At 38.4% G+C, this 18,920-nt stretch overlaps 1 protein-coding gene across 2 annotated transcripts in view; it reads right to left on the bottom strand.

Annotated features, from left to right (window-relative positions):
• Wwc2 (WW and C2 domain containing 2) overlaps positions 1–18,920 on the bottom strand; it is a 212,515-nt gene that overhangs the window by 52,980 nt on the left and 140,615 nt on the right. For both annotated transcript variants that reach the window (XM_078031022.1, XM_040294197.2), the window contains 7 exons: positions 17,577–17,819; positions 11,557–11,646; positions 9,878–10,497; positions 5,920–6,049; positions 5,096–5,176; positions 4,910–4,996; positions 1,555–1,747 (listed from right to left, as the gene is read on the bottom strand). In XM_078031022.1, the coding sequence (XP_077887148.1) occupies positions 1,555–1,747; positions 4,910–4,996; positions 5,096–5,176; positions 5,920–6,049; positions 9,878–10,497; positions 11,557–11,646; positions 17,577–17,819 (1,444 nt within the window). The remainder of the gene's footprint in view (positions 1–1,554; positions 1,748–4,909; positions 4,997–5,095; positions 5,177–5,919; positions 6,050–9,877; positions 10,498–11,556; positions 11,647–17,576; positions 17,820–18,920) is intronic.

Below are 18,920 nucleotides of genomic sequence, written 5' to 3'. Positions count from 1 at the left end.
AAAGAAAACAAAGGAAAAAAGAGAGACAGAGAGAGAGAGAGAAAATAAAATGCTAAATTAGTATATGTTTTCTCTAACATGATAAAGATCATTGGGTGAGCCTGTCTTCTTTTTTGTTTTTTTTAAAGCAATACTCATGAAGTGTTGGGTTTTGAAAAAAACCTGGAAATGATTTATGATTATAATCTCTAATCTAAAAAGCCAATCCTAGGATTATATTTTGAGACATGATTTTGCTAACACCTAATGACTAAGTATGTAATTTTTGTAAATACGGAATTCTGTGCAAATGAAAAGTTATAAATAAATAAATAAGTCTAAACCATGGTACTTCTTATAATACACTATAAGAGTGAATTCATTATTACTCACAATAAAATTATCCACTGAAAAGTCTGAAAACAAGCAAAAGTTCCATGTTGGTTCTTTAATGAGAAATCAGTAAAAAAAAATTTCTTTGGATATATAAGTTGGCAGAATGTCAAAAAACAAAGCAAAAAAACCCCAAAACAGTAAAGGTTAAAGGTTTTCATATTCTACCAAATCACAAATAGCCATAATGTAAATCCAACTATATTATTTTTTAAAAGGCTATCCCCTTTCACATGTTTATTAACTTAATAGAGCTTCTGACATATATAAATATGACATTATACCAAGGCCTTTCTGATAGCCTAACACATCCATCTTTGCTTTATTGCCAGAAAATAGTATCAAACATTTTTTTTCAAGTAAAAATTAAGATTATCACAATTAGCTTTGTTCATCATGAAATGTGTGTGCTTCCTATTATACCACAGAGAAAAGCTCAGCTGGACATTTTCATAGTTTTTGACCACACAGGCCCACCTCTAAACACCAGCCTTACCAGTAAGTGATGGTTTTACAGGTTTTGTGCACAGCAATATATTAAACTTACTATTAGTTAAGTATGGAATCTTTTGCTATAGCATTTAAACATTTTGTTCTAAACAGTTACACTTTTTCTTTAGAAGCTCTAATATCATGGCAGGGGAAACTGAGCTGAATATATTTTCAGTGTCTTGCTTATTGAATTTGTAACAGTGAATTATGTGTGGGCTCTCTTTGATATCTGGTTCCATCATTCACTAGGTGTGAAACCCTCTCTAAGCAGCTCTTTATCTGAAAATAGGAGATGATCACACCTTCTATAATCCATCTTTCCTAAGACTGTCATAGGGATTAAAGGAGATAACACACAGGGTATTCAGCACAGGACTTGGCAATGGGACTAAAAGCATACACAGTAAGTTCTGGTCATAAAAGAGGTATAAATTTTTGTTTAGTCAAAGTAGAAATGAAAAGTTTGTCATAACTGATAAACAGATTTTAAAGGTCTAAAATAAAGGTAAGAACAAAAATCAATACTTCAGGGGAAAAAAAAAAAAAAAGAAACAGCCACTAGACGTGTCCCGAGGTGTTAGACAGGTCTACAGTCATTTAGTCTAGTTGCTGGCAGAACAGCAACTAGAAAGCATATTCTAAGAATATCTGGTTGTGTTAGTTGATAATGGTAATTATTAAGAATCCTACCAAGCATTCTTCCCTGTGGTGTTTACTGACAGAGCAAAGATCAACTCTTAACGTCTTCTGCTGCAAAGCTGTTTGGGAAATGGCTACTCTGAACACATCATTGAACAGCACAGATTCTGTGGGTGGATGGACTTTTGTTCGAAATAGACAGCTGACATCAGTTGAGGAGGGAAGAAGAGCAACCCTAAAATACCTGCAAAGAACAAGAATAAAATAAAATTCATAGGTACTTTGATTACAGTGGATTCACAGCTATCATTTGCAATTATCTGCAAAACAGAGAAATTGAGGGAATATGGAGTTCATTATCAACCAAAAGTGCTGCTGCCATAATGGGTCTATGATCAGATGCAAAGACACTCTATTCTTAACCCATGTGCTAACTATACCCCTGAGCATGCAAAGGGCCAGCCTGCCACTCACCACAGGACTGCAACAAAGGCACATGATAGGAAATCGAAGAGGAAGAAAGCCTTAGAGTGCAGATGAATTTAATATCCCATCTTCCCCAGGTACAGCCAATTCCAAAATAAGTTATTTCTATGTCTGGGAAGGTGGGAATACCCTAAGTAGATACTGGTGACTTTATCCCAAATAATCCTCATCCTGAGTGTTAAAAAAGAGATGCTGATGATGACTCCCCATGAATGGAATACATTATCCTACTAGACAAAAAGAGAGGCAAAGTAGCATATTGTTAATAAAATTTGAAACAGATGAAACAGCAGTTCAAAAATATCAATGTCTAGCATCTCCAAAGCTGCAGATTCAAAGGAAGAGTTACAGAAAAACAGTAATTTCTAATGCTACTTTAGAGTGAATTTTCTGAGCACAGGGTTCACAATTATTGGAAATAGCAAGAGATATTTTCCTTTTAATCCCAGAAAGAGAATATCTACTAAATCTTCTCCTGTCCCCATTTCTAGTCATGTCTAATTCATATTCTAAAACATGCCTTTCTCTAATTAAAAAAATTGTAAGTTCAAATGCAGAACTGAAGAGTGATATATTATTTTTTATTTTATACCAACATTTATTATGAAGATTCAGCATTAAACACCTTGTGAGTCTTGGGCCACTGCTGTTGATTTAAGGCCTAAGACACAACTCATCCTTCTTGGAAGGTTGGAGTTTCAGCAGAAACAATATTTTTTTCTCTGCCTTCATAGAAAAACAATAAGAGGCCAGTATATTAAATAGTCAGAATGGAGGGAAGGGATTTTTCTGTTTCTCCAGTCTTCAAGTTTTCTGCGTCAATGGCCTAACCACTTAACTCATCTCAAAATGTTTTCACATCAAACAAGAATGATTTTATGTAGTTTGGACATCAAGGCATGGAGAAAGCAGGCAGAGGTGGTTTTCTCCCAGCTCTGCTGTAGGAAAGGTCTTGCCAAACCACAGCCTGGCAAATCATGACTGACTCATGGAAACACTGGGGCAACACACCAAAGCAAAAATTCTTGTCATAATTAACAATAAAAAATTAAGCTCTGAAGTTGGGAGAAAAAGAACATTTAAGAATATTTCAAACTAACTGTCATTTTTAGCAGTGTCGTTATTTAGGCCAAGCTTTTTATATATGGGTTTAAGATAACGCTGCTATGTATCTGAGGAAAGCTCAGACCAATAAGACAAAGGTACCTTCTATACTCTCACCAGTTGGATGAATACTACTAATGCCCTCAGTGACTGGCTCTGGGTCATCACACATCTAGAAAGCACTTTTTGACTATCCTCCAAGGTGAGAATGACCGTGATTGGTCTAGAAGAGCTAGAACATGTGGGTAGATGTAAACAATGTAAGTTTAAAGACAGTACATATTCATGGACATTCTGTACTTTTCTTCTGTATTTGTGAATTGGTGCTGTTTGAAGCACAACTCTGGTAGAACTGTCTTCTGCCTAAAGGCCACCAATTGCACACCCCAAGATATGAAACACACATATTAGAAGGGAGAAGCCAAAATTATCAAGCCAGTCTTCACTGAAAATAGCCACCTGATACTTTTAACCTCAGGCCTGGACAACAGGCCCACGTGGTAATCTATGTCACCAGTGCTAGATTATGCTGTCTCTCTTGGTTGATCTTGTTAATGATGTTGGTCCCCTATTCCTTGATTTCAGGAAGTCCTGAGCCTCCCCTCCTGAATCCTATGCAGCTTTGATGATTGTCAACATAACCTCTCATTCTATTTTTTGTTGTCTACTAAATAACCTCAACCTAGCTCTTTTTTTTTTTCTCGCATACAATTTGTTTTCTTTAGCAATTCTTAAATATGAGGATGTGAGCCTAAAACGAAACCTGTAGGGAAAACATCCAGAACTCTTACATTTACTCTGTTAAAAATCCTGCTCATTAAGGAATATGTGCTATTATTAAGGAAAACATTCATTGGCTGGGTATAATCTTTTTAAAAATTTTCTCCAATAGCCTTTTTTGTTTTCTCCAAGCCCTTGTACTGCTTTGTTCAATACTAAAAGTCACCTCCTACAAGAAGTTTAAAGGTAAGGTAGACATACATGCTCTGTATTCTAAATCAGAGAGCCCTTAAGAGAGTCACTGAGACTGTGACTCTATAAAAGTGTGAATGGTGGCAGAGACTGCCAGAAAAACCTGTTAGAAAACAGTCCCAAAGTAGTGGGCTAGACAACATTATGCCATCACTTTGTTAAGATTCTTAGTTTGATGAAATAACTTTAAGAAATTGTTGGTCAGAGGGAAGTGAATGTTGGATGATAAAAAATGAATGTGAAGGGCTGGGGCTGGGGCTCAGTGGTAGAACACTCGCCTAGCATGTGTGAGGCCCTGAGTTCGATCCTCCGAACCACATATAACTAAAGGTATTATGTGCAACTACAACTAAAGAAATATATATTTGAAAACAAAAGAATGTGAAATAAAAATGAAGTGAATGTTGGATGATACAGCATGATAAATATGTGAGGGGCAATGTTGTACTAGGATAATAAAATTTGATCACTAAATTTTCACATAAAAGATCAGAAAATTCCTTCAAACCAATAATAACTATTAGATAATAATAACATTTTTAATTATATTTCAAACAACCATGCCCCAACACAAATAACACAGGATTTCTGCTCAAAAAAGAAAATATGAAGTATTGATTTCTATTCTCAATGAGGAATTGGTTGAATAAAGACCCAAACTCCATTTGCTTTTCTCACATTTTCCTTTTCTCTTCACATTTGCCTACTGTTGATTTAGACATGACCAGTCTTGCTATGTCTTTTCCATATCTTCCTTTTGATGAACTGATTGATTACAATGTAAAATGATCAAAATGTAGAAATTCTTAAGCTTCTCAGTTTGTTTTTCACTGACTTTACTTACACCTTCGAAGTATGAGGTATCAAGAAGGCATGAAGATTTCGGAGTTGTGCTATAATCACCATGAAACTTGAACTTTTTGCATCATATCTGTCGAAAGAGAAGCTGAATGAAATAAACAGTAACCGCAGACTATCAGTCCTTGCATAGACTTCTAGAACTGCCCTTCCCCTGTGTACACAGTTTTACCTGAGTCCTATCTGCACCTGGGCTGTCTCCACAGTGGCAACATCCTCTTCACTGAATGGAACATCTTCGATTTCACTAGGCCTAAGGATGGGAGGTGAGCAGTCAATTATTGGGGGAGGTTGATTGTTATGGTTGCTGTTTGCCATTCAATTATTTTGAATGAAAACCAAACAGTGATAACTCCCCAGGGGAACTGATCCCAGCTTACTGTTTCAGAAGCTTTCTTTACCTCTTCAAGAAGAGTCTGCCTGGGAACTTAGGGAACAGATGTACTGATATCTCACTTTTCTGAGCCCTACTAGCTACACCATACCCCCCATAAAAATCCCAGGTTTTCAGAAATTCACACAAGCTTCACATGTCAAACAGGCATTTTGACATGTGAATTACTCTAACATTCCTACTAAAATAAACTTTTTAGGTCTTATAGAAGGTCAAGTACATATAAGTACACTAATCTGCTTATCATTTCTGAGGCTGAAGGGATGTTTCTGATACATTGGGAATTTTCAGGTACACTACTTCTTTTACTACTGAGAAACAACCCCAGACTCCTTTTTATGTTTTATTTTGAGTCAGGGTCTTACTAAGTCCTTAGGGCCTTGTTAAGTTGCTAGGTTGGTCTCAAACTTGTAATCCTCCTGCCTCAGCCTCCTGAGCCACAGGGATTACAGGTGTGCACCACCAGGCCTGGCAGGCACACTATTTCTTTACTATTCTGAAGGGTGCACTAATAGTGGCAGCATACTTGCAATTTGGAAAACACAGGCTCTGCTACAGAGGAGACGTGGAGAAGCCAGAAAACACGCCTGCGGGGTCCTTACTGTTTCATGGAGGCTTCGTAGACCCCACTGTCTCCAGCCACAGACTCATCAGATACAGCAGCCGACACACAAGCAGTTTTCTCCCCAGGCAAGTGAATTACTCTTCTTTTTGGTAATGATTTTTCCATATCTAAGGAGGGGAAATTTCTTATTAGAAAATTAGGATTTCTTATTAGGAAAAATCAAATATCAAATACACACGAAGTTTGAGCATGATAAAGCCAACATATAATATCCTTCTGAGAGTCAAGGATGTTACTCTTCAAATCAACAGATGTGGACAAGTCAAAGCACTGTGACTCATGAGATTTCTGCAACACTAGTTCCTTCAGTTGTTATTTGGAAATGAATATGGTCTTTTTTTTTCCTAAAATATTTTAAAGCAAGGGATGCACATATTCTGACTCTCCAACCTCTTTCTTCAAGCATTCACAATTATAATATGCTTAGGATAAGAAGCTCTGTGCCTCCCTCAAATATTGGGAGATATTTCTATTTGGAGAGCTTCTGACTACTCAGTGGAAAGAAACGTTTCTACCTCTTTGCTCTCTCCTCTACACATGCCATATTCTCTGTCTCCTATGGTACTATTCTAACAGAAATTAAGGAGAAGACATCTTTGACTTACAGGAATTCCTCACCAGCTAATACCATTAAAAAAACTTTTTGTGCTACTAAATCTTCAGCACCAACTACCACTTAACTTTTATCTCTAACTCATATTCATACAGCAGCGTCCTGCAGTGAGCAAGGAACATTCATTTAAAGCTGTGTTCTGTACTGTAATAAGCTGCAAGCCTGCAGAGTTCTTTCATCCTCGAGTGAGCAAGCCAGCGGATCTGTATTGGTATGCATTTCGGCCCCCTTCTGAGTCGTGACTTTACATCTTGTTAAGATGTTTAAGTTTTAAGGCTTCAGATTACAGGATTGATTGCTGCATTTCCCCTTTTATTTCTGGCAGTGGGAATGCTCTTTCCTTGATGATGAAGTGCCTTCTCTCCGCCCACCCCCCTTTGTGAGGGGTGAAGGTGATGACATGATTTATTGATTACCCCCAGGAATAACCACAGCAGCCTGAAATTGACTTTGACAATGACAGAGACTGACTGTGGAAAGACTTCATAGTCATTCCAACTTGGTTTCTGTCATCCAGCAGGGATTGGTGCTGGGGAGCAAAGTTTACATAAAAGGGACTTGACTTAAAACTCCAGAGCATAGGAAATAATCAGTGTCCCTTTCAGGAAGTCACACTCCCTCAAGGGAAGAGTAGATGTCCTCTGAATAGACCAAGCACTGATGACCTTAAGAGAATCAGTCTTTACACTTATACATATTCTTTTAGTTGTTTTCAGGCATGAAACTGAATGTTATCTACAAAGGTCCTGGGTGTAGTTTTTTTCAGGGTGACTTTTTTAATGGTTCTGGGGATCAAAACTAGGACCTTGCACATGCTGGGCAAGCACTCTGCCACTGAGCTATATCCTTACCCTATGGTGACTTTGGGCGGGGGCGGGGTGGGAGTGGGCAGGGGGTGGTACCAGGGATTGAACTCAGGGGCACTTGACCACTAAGTCACATCCCCAGGCCTATTTTTGTATTTTATTTACAGGTAGGGTCTCACTAAATTGCTTAGCACCTCACTTTTCTGAGGCTGGCTTTGAATTGTGATCCTCCTGATTCAGCCTCCCAAGCCACTGGGATTACAGGCATGAGTCACTGTACCCGGCTCTATGATGACTTTTTTTTTTTTTTTATTGTTGGTGGTAAAAAAAACATTACACAGTTCTTAATACATCATCTTTCACAGTTTGATTCAAGTGGGTTATGAACTCCCAACTTTACCCCGTATACAGATTGCTGTATCACATCAGTTACCCTTCCATTGATTGACATATTGCTTTTCTAGTGTCTGATGTATTCTGCTGTCAGTCCTATTCTCTACTATCCCCCCTCCCCTCCCCTCCCCTCCCCTTTTCTCTCTCTACCCCTTCTACTGTAAATCATTTCTTCCATTTGTATTATCTTGTCTTACCCCTCCTTTCCTCTTATATATCATTCTCACTCCCTTTCCCTCCCACCTCTCATCCCTGTTTAATGTAAATCTTCTTCTCAAGCTCTTCGTCCCTACCCTGTCCTTGTTTACTCCCCTTATATCAAAAAACACTTTTCAACATTCAAAAAATTTAAAAATTATCACAGACACCCATTGCCAGCCACAGGCCCACTGATAGTCACAGTTGCAGACACAAGGGCCAAGAGCAAGGCACCAGCCAAGCAGAGATGCTTCCAGGACTGGTGCCTGGAACCTCGAGATCACTAGGTGGGGGGAATTTTTCCCAAGCCTTCCTCTTTTCCAGCATTCAACTCCACATACAGGGCCCTCCACTTGATGAGATGATGATAAGTGGTCACTAGAGAATACTCCAAATACATGAAGGACAAAGAAGCTTGAGATGCTAAAGACATGCAAGATGCTGAAAGTATAAAGCAAGAAGAATGGAACAGAATGCTGGCTCTCTACTCTTTCCCCATTCTTTCTTCCTCCCTTAACTTGCAATGACACGTGGTAGGAACTGGTTTGGTGGGCACTGTGTTACTTATCACTATCACACGATTATAAGACGTGCTAGGGTGTTTTCCACACATCACGGCATTAATCTTCTTCAATGCTACAAGTATAACCGTATCATCCCGACTTTGCAGATGAGGAACAGACCTGAGAGACAAGGTAACATGCTCATGAAAATACATTCAAAGTGTGAGTAAAGGCATGGGACAGAACGCAACCCGCCATCCACTGTACACCTTCAGAGGCAGGGCAAGGCCCATGGTGGCTTTCTGCTTTTGTGGAACCACTATGCACACATCACACCTGTTCTTGTTTTCCTTTGTGGCTGATTATTTCTATAACGTTACTTGTCTGATGTCTCTCTAAGAGGAGGCACACAAACCACAAGAATGTTCCACCTCTGCCCAGGCTGCTGGCAGGACACAGCATTTCAATCTAGTCTTTAAACATGTGAACTATCCAATCAATTAGTACTCAGAACTACCAGGACCATATACATAAATAAAAATGCTTCTCAAAACAGCACGAAAGCAGTTGGTTTAGAGGCCTGTCCTCTTCTGTGTGATGGGGCACAGCAACTCACATGAGTCTGACCAGGATGCCCATAGAGAAGGACCAGAGCTTTGATTTCCCATTTTGCCTCAAGCTAGCTCTAGAACAGATTACCCTTTTTGGATCACATTAGAGATCATGTGCCAACAAAGGCACTAACTGTACCTAACATATTAAATATTTCTGTCACATAGAGCAAAACAATCAATAAAATGAGATTCTTCTTGTTGGTCTCTTTGAACACACAGGCAGGAGTTTACTTCTTACAGCCTCTTCCTCGGGCTGCAACTGTCACAACAGCCAGAAGATGGCAGGGTAATACCATATACTGGAGACTACTACTTCAAATTAACTTTCAGCAGAAAGGGAGAGTCTGGCATAAAATAAAATTGTATTTATATAGAATTCCCTGAGCAATCTAAACAGTGAACCTTTGTAATAATTAGCTTGTATGCTAATTGACTTGATTTTAATCTGTTTTAGGCCAAAATTTAGAAGAAAGCCCTCTTCTTTGCTTTAGTATTTTAGAACTGGCATCTGTTTAGAAGCATAGAGTATGTTTACAAAATAAGGTCTAGCCAGGTACCACACATAGAGAGTCTCTGGACCACAAAACAAGTACCTAATGATTAAATCTATTAAATAGAGAAGGCAATTTGACAAAGAAAAGGTCTGGGTATATAAGTAAAGGTTCCTTCTTAAATAAAGCTGAAATAAATATTTAGGAGAAAAAAAGGGGAGACTATACCATTTGTCTATGTGGGAAAAGTAACCTTCCAACTCAATGTCCTTAAAATCCTTTAGAGGGAATGCGTAAAAACAAAGGTTTCCATTTACCTGTAGTTCCTTCATATAATGGCTCCCCAGCACAGTCATTAAGGTCTTTGTCCTCTAAAAGAGACTGGGATGCTCCTACTGAATCTGAATCCAGCAGTATGGGATTTTCACCAAGGCTAATGTCTTCAAAATGGCTACTCAATTCACAGTCTTCAAAGTCAGCAGTGAACTGATGAAGAGAGGAGTCATGAGAAGACATGGGAAACGTGCCTTCCAAGACCAAAGGAGAGCCAGGAGGCGACAAGGAAGAAAGGGAGGACCTTGAAGACAGGGATGTCACAGACTTGGGGTCCTCAGTCAGGGTGGGAGTGTGGCCAGCTGCTGCAGCTGCCACCCCACAGAGTCCACTTGGGCCAGGCTGACTGGGGGACTTGGCCACCTCGTTTTCATGGATGGTAGTGATAGGTCCAGAAGGAATGTAACCACTCTTCTCTTGGAGAAGGAAGTCCAGTTTATACTGATAATCCACATCTATCTGATCACCCTGACTGCTGAAGTAGAGCTCACTGGAACTGAGGGAGTTGAGAGACCCTCTGCTGGAGGTGTTCAGCGAGCCCCGACTGGATGCCAAGGAACCCAGGCTGCTCCCAGATGACATGGACAACGTGCTGGCAGAGAGGCTAAAAGAAGAAAAGCACACTGTAAAATCTGTCACTATGTGGAAAAACCAATGATAACCCCTACTGGTGACTTCAGATCCCAAACTGGAAGGAAATAGGTGGTGCCAAAGAACGGAATATATGACCAGGGCCAAGGGATATGCCATCATAGCATTTCCCTGATTATTCACTAATAATTTCTAACTTGCTCTCCAAATACTCTTTAAGCAACAATTCTATCTTAGAAAAAATTATCCTCATTTTATAAAAGTTAAAAAATATGCCAAATAGTTTCTTGGAATTCTCCTTGCATAGCTATACAGAAGCAATCCTTAAAATATAATTATAATTAAATAATTATAATTAATTATTTATAGTTAAAATATAAGGGGGGTGGCAGGGATGACCAGGACAAAGTATTAATATGGCTATGTTGTTAGGTTTTTTAAACCTTATTTTTAGAGAAAAAAAGGCAAACTTATAAACTTGAGTGCTTACACATAAGGTCTCTGGGCCGGGCTTGGTGGCACACTCCTGTAATCCCAATGGCTTTTGGAGACTGAGGCAGGAGGATCACAAGTTTGAAGCAAGCCCCAGCAACACACAATATAGTAAGACCACTTCACAAAATAAAAAATAAAAAGGGCTAGTGATGATGCTTAGGGTTTAAAAAAAAAGCAAGCCCCTGGGTTCATTTGCCTTTCCCATTTTCTGTGGGTGAATATAAAAGTGAGTATTTTTCTAACCAATATAAGAAAATCTATGGCAATTTTAAGGTAAATCTCTCCTACCCTCATTTTTTAAAAGATGAGATAATAGGAGAAATGTTCCATTTTCCTAAGTTTTCATTGAGGGCTAAAATCTTCTTCTTACAACATATTTCAAATGTATACCAAATATGACCTTGGGATTCATGAAAAAAATCTATAACTTTAAATTTGGTTACTCACACATTAATTTTACTCGTGTACCTACTTACATTTAAATAGCTGAAAATAAAGTATAAACTAACCAAGGATGAACCAGAATGTGTCTGAAAGATAGAGAAAAAATTTCCCCTTGAGGATCTAATGGGCTTACCTTTTAAGTTGTGAATGCAAGTAAGTAGTTAATTTAGTAGTTTCTTCAAGTTTCTGTAGCAGTTCTTTTCTTCTCTCTTCCAATTTCAATCTAGAAAAAAATTATAAAAATTAATTGATCTTCAAATGATTATGATGAAATGTGAAAAAAACACAAAGTTTCTTATTACACAAATATTACCTATCAAGAGGGGGAAATCTGAATGAACTTGACAGAGAAAAAACAGGATGCTGTACATAGCCTCACTAGATGATGTGGGAGATTTTTTTTCTTTTCTTTTCTTTGTACTGGGGATTGAACCTAGGGTGCTTAACCACTGAGCCACATCCCCAGGCCTTTTTAATTTTTATTTTGAGATACTATCTTGCTAAATTGCTTATAGCCTTGCTAAGTTGCTGAAGATAGGGGAGATTTATGCCCAATTGCCAATGCTACTGAGAAAAAAATGTAAAATTTTCTTAAGTGGGTAAATAATATAGCCCTATGAGTTGGGGAAGAACAGTGAGGAGGAAATTTGTCTATAATTTGACTTCACATTACTAACACATTTGTCAGTAAAATAATAAAGAATTATAAAAAGCCATCCTAAATACTGATTTTAGCAAGGATTATTCCAAAATTATATTTGATGATGAAAATTCGAGTCTTAATTTGATGAGAATTGTTTAACAATTAAGAAAGAAATTAGTCTCTTTTGCTGCGTGGACTAATTTGGGCTGCTTAAAAGCAAGAAGACCTCAAAGTGACTTCCTTTTCTAGTGACATCATATCTCATCATCTGTACCATGTTATCACAAAATATTATTCACATCCAACTGCAAAAGTATTTTTTTTAATTAGAATATTACAGAATTGTATCTTGAAAAATAACTCACTTTTTAAAGACATATTAAGTACCCTGGGTCTTATGCAACTGAGAACTGCACAAGTAAAGTCTGTGTTATCTGAGGGTTTTTAGATATCGTCTTAGAAATAAGCCAGTTCAGTGCAGACAAGTGAGCTACAAAATGAGAATCAGAAAAAACACACTGTGGTTCCCAGCCTGGATTTGCTGCTTACTAGGGTTGGATCCTTTGGCTAGTCATTGAATCAAGGGTCTCACCTTTCTCATCTGTAAAATGGTGATTATAATCCTCCTGTGTCTACCTGATAAGGCAGTTAAAGGGATCAAATGGAGTAATGTATGTCAAAGTGTTCTACAGATGATAAAAACAAATCAGACTTGTACAAAGCCTCAGCATGCCCTGCAAGGTGGTGATATAAAAATTAGCTATTTTTGTCTGGAGAAAAAGAAAATTTCCCTCATTTCCAACCTCTTTTAAATATTATGTATGTCTTGAATAGTAAGAAAATATATTCATATTTTATTTATAGGTATCTATCCCTTTGATGTGTCAATAACACAATTTCATTACATGTTAAAATAAAAAAGTAATTCTTGCCATTTTATTTAATACTTCAAGGCGTGATAAATTCTTAATTCACAGCTTTCATAAGTTCATTTTAAAAAATAAGATAGTCTTTATTTTTTTAATCTCACAAATATAAATAATAGCTCAACAAGGAAAAAAAATTAACACCAAGAAGATTAACTGAATTAGAAGGTACACAAAGATCTGGAGAAAGCCCAAACATTTCTAAACTCCATGTCTTCAGAAGTAAGAGAAACTTTGAAGTTTTAAAACTATTACTTTTATTAAAATGAGGCTTTTCCTATTTTAAGGACACATCAGCATCACATTAGAATTTAATCCTGAAATGTCTGATTCATCCTAAAGTTTTAAATACAAAGCTTTTTCTTTCCTATTCACCAGAGATGGCCCATCCTCTGCCCTCTTCTAGGTCATGTCTAGGAACTGCTCTCCTAGGTCTTTTAGTTTGACTCTGAATTACTGGCACACACCTTCTATGTTCATATTTGAATGTTCCCCAATATAATACTAACTTCCTAAAAGGCAGACAGAGCTCTTTCTTTCCTACCTAGGCTCTTTACTGGCATTAGCATAATGAAGGCACTGACAAGAGTCAGAGAAACCTTCTAGTGGGGCAGCTGTCTCTGCCTCTGATATAAACACCAAGACTCTCCTGATGGCAGCCAGAAGTCTTCCTCAGATTTCAGGTGTCTTTCATAGGAGATGACTTCCTTAACTTCCTCTGAATAGCTGGCAACTGCCTTCTAAAGAGAATATCCATGTCCCCAAATTTTTCTCCGAATCTGCCTTTTCCTACGTGAGAAAGGGTCTTTTTACCCTGGCCCCTAAGAGATTTTCCCCTTGGCCCTCCTGTTCCACTCTCTCCTTTCCACTGACCTTTGCAAAGTATAGGGTCTTCACACTCTCCTTCTGTCTTAGTGCCTGAGACAGAGACTCCACCAGGTCTCTCCTAAACTCAGAACTTTCCACTTAGGGAACATTTCATTTCCACAGGAAAAAAAGCAGTTCCTTTTCCATTGAAAATAAGTGGCACCCATGCCCTTTACTTGCTTTAAAATTTTTTCAGAAGCATTGATAAAAACATTCAAATAATTAGAAAATGATTAAGACATCTTGGCAATTATAAGGCGAAGCCCCCAAAATTTGTGAGAAAATAAAGAGCAATGTTAGGACTTTTCTTATTAACTATAGAAAATCAGAGTTTAAATAACGTCAATAACTGTATTGTGAAAATAGGAAGCCACGTACAGAAAGACCTCAAGCAACTTCTCAAAAGAGCAGCTCTCACTTTTCCTAATGCACATTACCACCACTAGGTGGCGAGCTCAGTCACTGTTGAAAGATTGAGTAGGTGACACTGCTGTAGAGTAGGGGCAGGAACAGGCATAGGAAACCCTAAGATTATACACAATGTCTGAAAATTCATGTGAGTTTAGCTCCTTCATAGTCTACAACCCATTAATGACTCAGAATCTTGCCTGAGGTCACTGATGAAATAATGAAGGACCCACAACATAAATAGAAAATAGGAAAATTTGGGTCATTGCAGCAAGTAGCTTTCATTGGTAGTTGTGAAGGTACCAAGAAGAAATTCAGTGATTTAGTACTGGAGGAGCACAATTTGTTCTATGATGAAACTAAATTTCACAGAGTAAAATAGAATTTTATTTCCCATTAGTAGCTGAAGAAATACACTGCTTGCAAAGGTATTCTTTTACCTTATTAGGTCCCAGTTTTCGGCTCAACAGCGGCAAAAAGCAGAGAAGAAATAAATACATGTGGTAGGAAGAAACAAATAAAAAAAAAGGTAAAGTATAAGAAAAAGTGGCAGAGTATGAGGGAATAAAGTAAAACAATGAACAACAAGAAGACCACCCAAGACCCCTACTATACTGTGTCTATTTGAGAAATAAAGGACTCAGAGCTCACCGCAACATCCTGTTTTTTGGTACATGTGCAACACTGAACCTTGAACAACCAACAGTGGCTGTGAGAAAATTTTAAGTTGATAAAATAAGCAAGTAAGAGTCCTTCAACCTTTTACTGAAACATAATTATGGTATTTGCCTTTGGCCACAGACACTAGAAAGGAAATTAGTATTCATTTATTTGGAATACTGAACTACTTGACTTACAAATGACTCAAAAAGTCAACATATTACCAATGCAAAATGTATCCATTTTCTTTCCCGCTAACAAGCAAAAATGGGAGACAAGTCTATGTAGGTATCATAGATTGGGAGGACTATCTATACTGCTTATGCCCCATTGGACAAAAGCCCAAGGCTGGATAAGACTAAATAGATTATTATTTTATAGAAGTATTTTATACATTCTCCATTTGATGAATTCTAGCCCATTGCTGCTACTGGAATTTGGATAGTGTGTGCAAACACAAGTATGAAAGTAAAAGTTTTGGTACCAAGGGAAAAAACATATCTTCAATGTTACTTCACTAACCATTTTTGTCTCTCCCTAATAAAAAAGACAAGCCAGACACCATACCTGTAAATACTGATTAAAACAAATAAGCACATGTGTTTCTCTCCCTTTTAGTACAAACCTGTAGAACCTTCCCAGATTCATCTACTACAAACAGCCAGGATGGACACTGCACATTAGCCCTGTAAGATTCAGCTCTCCATGTCCCTAAGTTCCATATTCAGATTCAACCAATAGCTGACCAAAAGTATTCAGAGGGGGGAAAAAACCCTGCATTTGTACTAAACAGGTACTGATTATTTTTGTCTATTTTATTCCTAAAACAATATGGTATAACAACTATTTACATAGTGTTTGTGTTGTATTACGTACTATAAGTAACCTAGAAATGATTCAAAGTATATGGGCAGATGCGCATAGGTGAATGAGGGACTTGAGTAAGCACACATTTTGGCATGGGGGAAGGACTCCTGAAACTAATCCTCCATGGATATGGAGGAATGATTGTAGATAACATTTATTAAGTATTACATAATACACCAAACATCACTGGTGCTTTCACAAGGACCACACAAAAGCTACTAATTTCAATGTATTTACTGAAGACTATTAAACTTTTATATTAGAAATTTAAGGTATACAAATACATAGACAAGGGTAATTCAGTAAAAACAATTTAATTCAGCCTTGCCTTCTCATCATTACTCTTTGTTTCTGTTGGTCTTTGTCAGATGAATCCTAATTTAGCCAGCCTTCCTCATACCTACCTTAGACTGATCTCACTGTCAGTCAGCCCCATAAGATACAAGTCAGAGCAAGCAAGGAAGAAAAGAAGGGAAATGGGAGCAATGAGGAGAATTATTTAAGTGAGTAAAAGAATACAGTCTGCATTAGTTTTTCCTCTTGATACTTGTTCATGAACCCTAAAGCTAAAATGCTATAGCCACATATTACCTTGATCAACATTTTAATTCACAAAAGTCAAATCTCCTGAACAGTTAAACTTGGACTGGCAGAGGAAGAAGGAGGGAAGAGGAGGAGGAAGAGGAGGAGAAGACAGAGGAGGGGAAGGAGGAGGAGAAAGAGCTGCTGCTACCACCAGGTGCAGTGGTGCATATCTGTAATCCCAGAAACACAGGAGGCTGAGGCAGGAGGATCACAAGTTCGGGGCCAGCCTGGGCAACTTAGCGAGACTTTGTCTCAAAATATAAAATAAAAAGGGCTGGATATGTAGCTGAGTGGTAGAGTACCATGGGTTCAGTTCCCAGTATGGATGTGGAAAAAAAAAATTGGATTATGGCTGTGTATTTTAAACTTATATGCAGGTAACTTGAGATAATACCAATGTGAATGTCATTCCTGTTATTGTGAGGCACTGTTCCTTACTTGGTGGCCTAAAGGATGCATATACAGTGGTTTTGAAAGGTTACAGAGTCTATTCTGAAACAGGGGTCCCACCACAGCAGCCAGCAAGGCCAGACATAGGGCTCTGACACAGATGTGTTCATATAAAACAGATATACATAGGTTCTCTCACTTACTACTATTAATAGAACTGAGTTTTTAGATTAAATAATCAACTCACACTTTCCCATAGAAAGATTAGAAAACTTCTTAGAATATTTTCCATTATATTTCAGCTGTTTCAGAGGAGGGTTTCAACTTACAAGCAAAATCCAAGCAACATTTTGTAAACTATTAGGATACCAAAGGGAGTAAACTGTCTCTTCTTTTCCTTGTGAAATTAAAGGCAATAAAATTTTGCATTCTTATAAGTAATAAAACCTAGAATAGGAAGCTTCAGTCACTGTAACAATCTAGATCATCTTTCTTATCAGAGTGCAATAGTTTACAGCTACCATTATCAGACTCAGTCAGTGATGGACTATATTCATGGTTTTATGTCAACATTCCTTAGTTACTCAACATCAGTCACAGGCATTTTCAGTCCTAACAGATGTAGAGTAATGGATGCTGAGGGGCATCAGGTGGGTGTGCTTTATCGCTCTACAGAAAGTAAGTTCTATTGTACCATTCTCTGTCCAATAAGAACAGATAAAACTGAGATTTCCAAACCCAGGGAAAATGTCATCAGTTAAGATTCAGCCACGTTGTAGTTGCCCTCTTCTCAGTAGGAAAACACACCTCTCAGCCAGAGCCCGGCTCGGTGCACCCCGCACGGACAGCAGCTCTTCTTCAAGTCTCTGCCTTTCAGCTTCCAGATGTTCCAATTCATCTTGTGTGCGTTTTTGCGGAGTGACGAACTGCAGTTCCTTCAAAAGTTCTTCTTTTTCATTAATTAGCATCAACTTCTCCTTCTCAATATCTAGCGTCCCAGGCCAAGCCTCACTGTCCAACTTTGACAGTTCAATTTTTAAGTTGGCCATACTAAAATAAAGAGAAGAAACATGCACATGTTTAGGACTCCTGAGAAAGGCAAACACAACCAGCTAAGTCTGGGGTGGAACTGCCATCTAGACCTTCCCAACTGGAGCTTACCAGAAAGCAGGCAGCAGCTCTGTACTCCAGGCTTAGGCCTGACTTCACACTCAGCTGTCCTCTGCTTCATCCCCCATCTTTATGATGTGAGTGAGCACATCTCCCTATCTGACAACAGCATGAAAGACAAGTACACAGACACTTCAAAAGGAAAGTACTCTGGGGGCCAAGGGCAGGCTGTCCTGATGTTTGTATGTGTGTGTGTGGTGTGACAGGAGAGGAACCTGGAGGCTTCCCTTTAAAAACAAAACAAAACTGAGGTTGGCACTGCAATGATGCCCCAAATGCCATTTTTGTAGATTTTTGTTCCTCTGGGTAGCAATACTGTCTACAGCATCTTTTCCAGTAAAATGGTAACCCCCAGAACAGGTTGGCGAATACTAAGGTTATTAGCAGGTCAGGGAAAGGGTGGAGAAAAGAGAACAGTAGTTTGGCTGACTCATTTTAGAACAAAGTCAGTTCCATCAAGTCTCCCCCCAAGGTTAAGGGAGCAGGCCCACATTGTCCTTAAGCTTCCTGCTGTGAAGTCTCCTCTCTGTAGGGCTCTGACTGGTGTATGTACCATTTATTGAGCAAGCACTGCACCAGCACCTTATATCCACTACTGCATTGGATTTAAGTTCCTCTATACATTTATTTGCCTGTTCAGGAGTACACAGTGGACCTTCACCAGCACAGGAAGCTGGTATAGCACCACTGGAGTGTCAAAAGGTGCTGAAGTGAGGGAAACAGGAATGTGGGGAGAGAACAAAAAGCACCAAAAACAAACTGAGTAATTTCAAAGCTCACTGTGCCCAGAGCTCCCCAATTAATGATGAAGTTAACAATTCATTTTCAATATGAATGTCTTGACAACCTGAATTGAATATTTGCTCTGCAGCATGTGAAAACAATCAGGACTTTTTACAAGATTAGAATAGCAACATGGCTCTTCTGCCCCCAAAGTCTAAGATCCAGGTAAACTATGAATACAACTGAGGTTTGCACAAG

Source organism: Ictidomys tridecemlineatus, chromosome 14 (genome assembly GCF_052094955.1).
Source record: "Ictidomys tridecemlineatus isolate mIctTri1 chromosome 14, mIctTri1.hap1, whole genome shotgun sequence".
Classification (NCBI taxonomy): domain Eukaryota; kingdom Metazoa; phylum Chordata; class Mammalia; order Rodentia; family Sciuridae; genus Ictidomys; species Ictidomys tridecemlineatus.
This window is presented reverse-complemented; position numbering and strand designations above follow the sequence as displayed.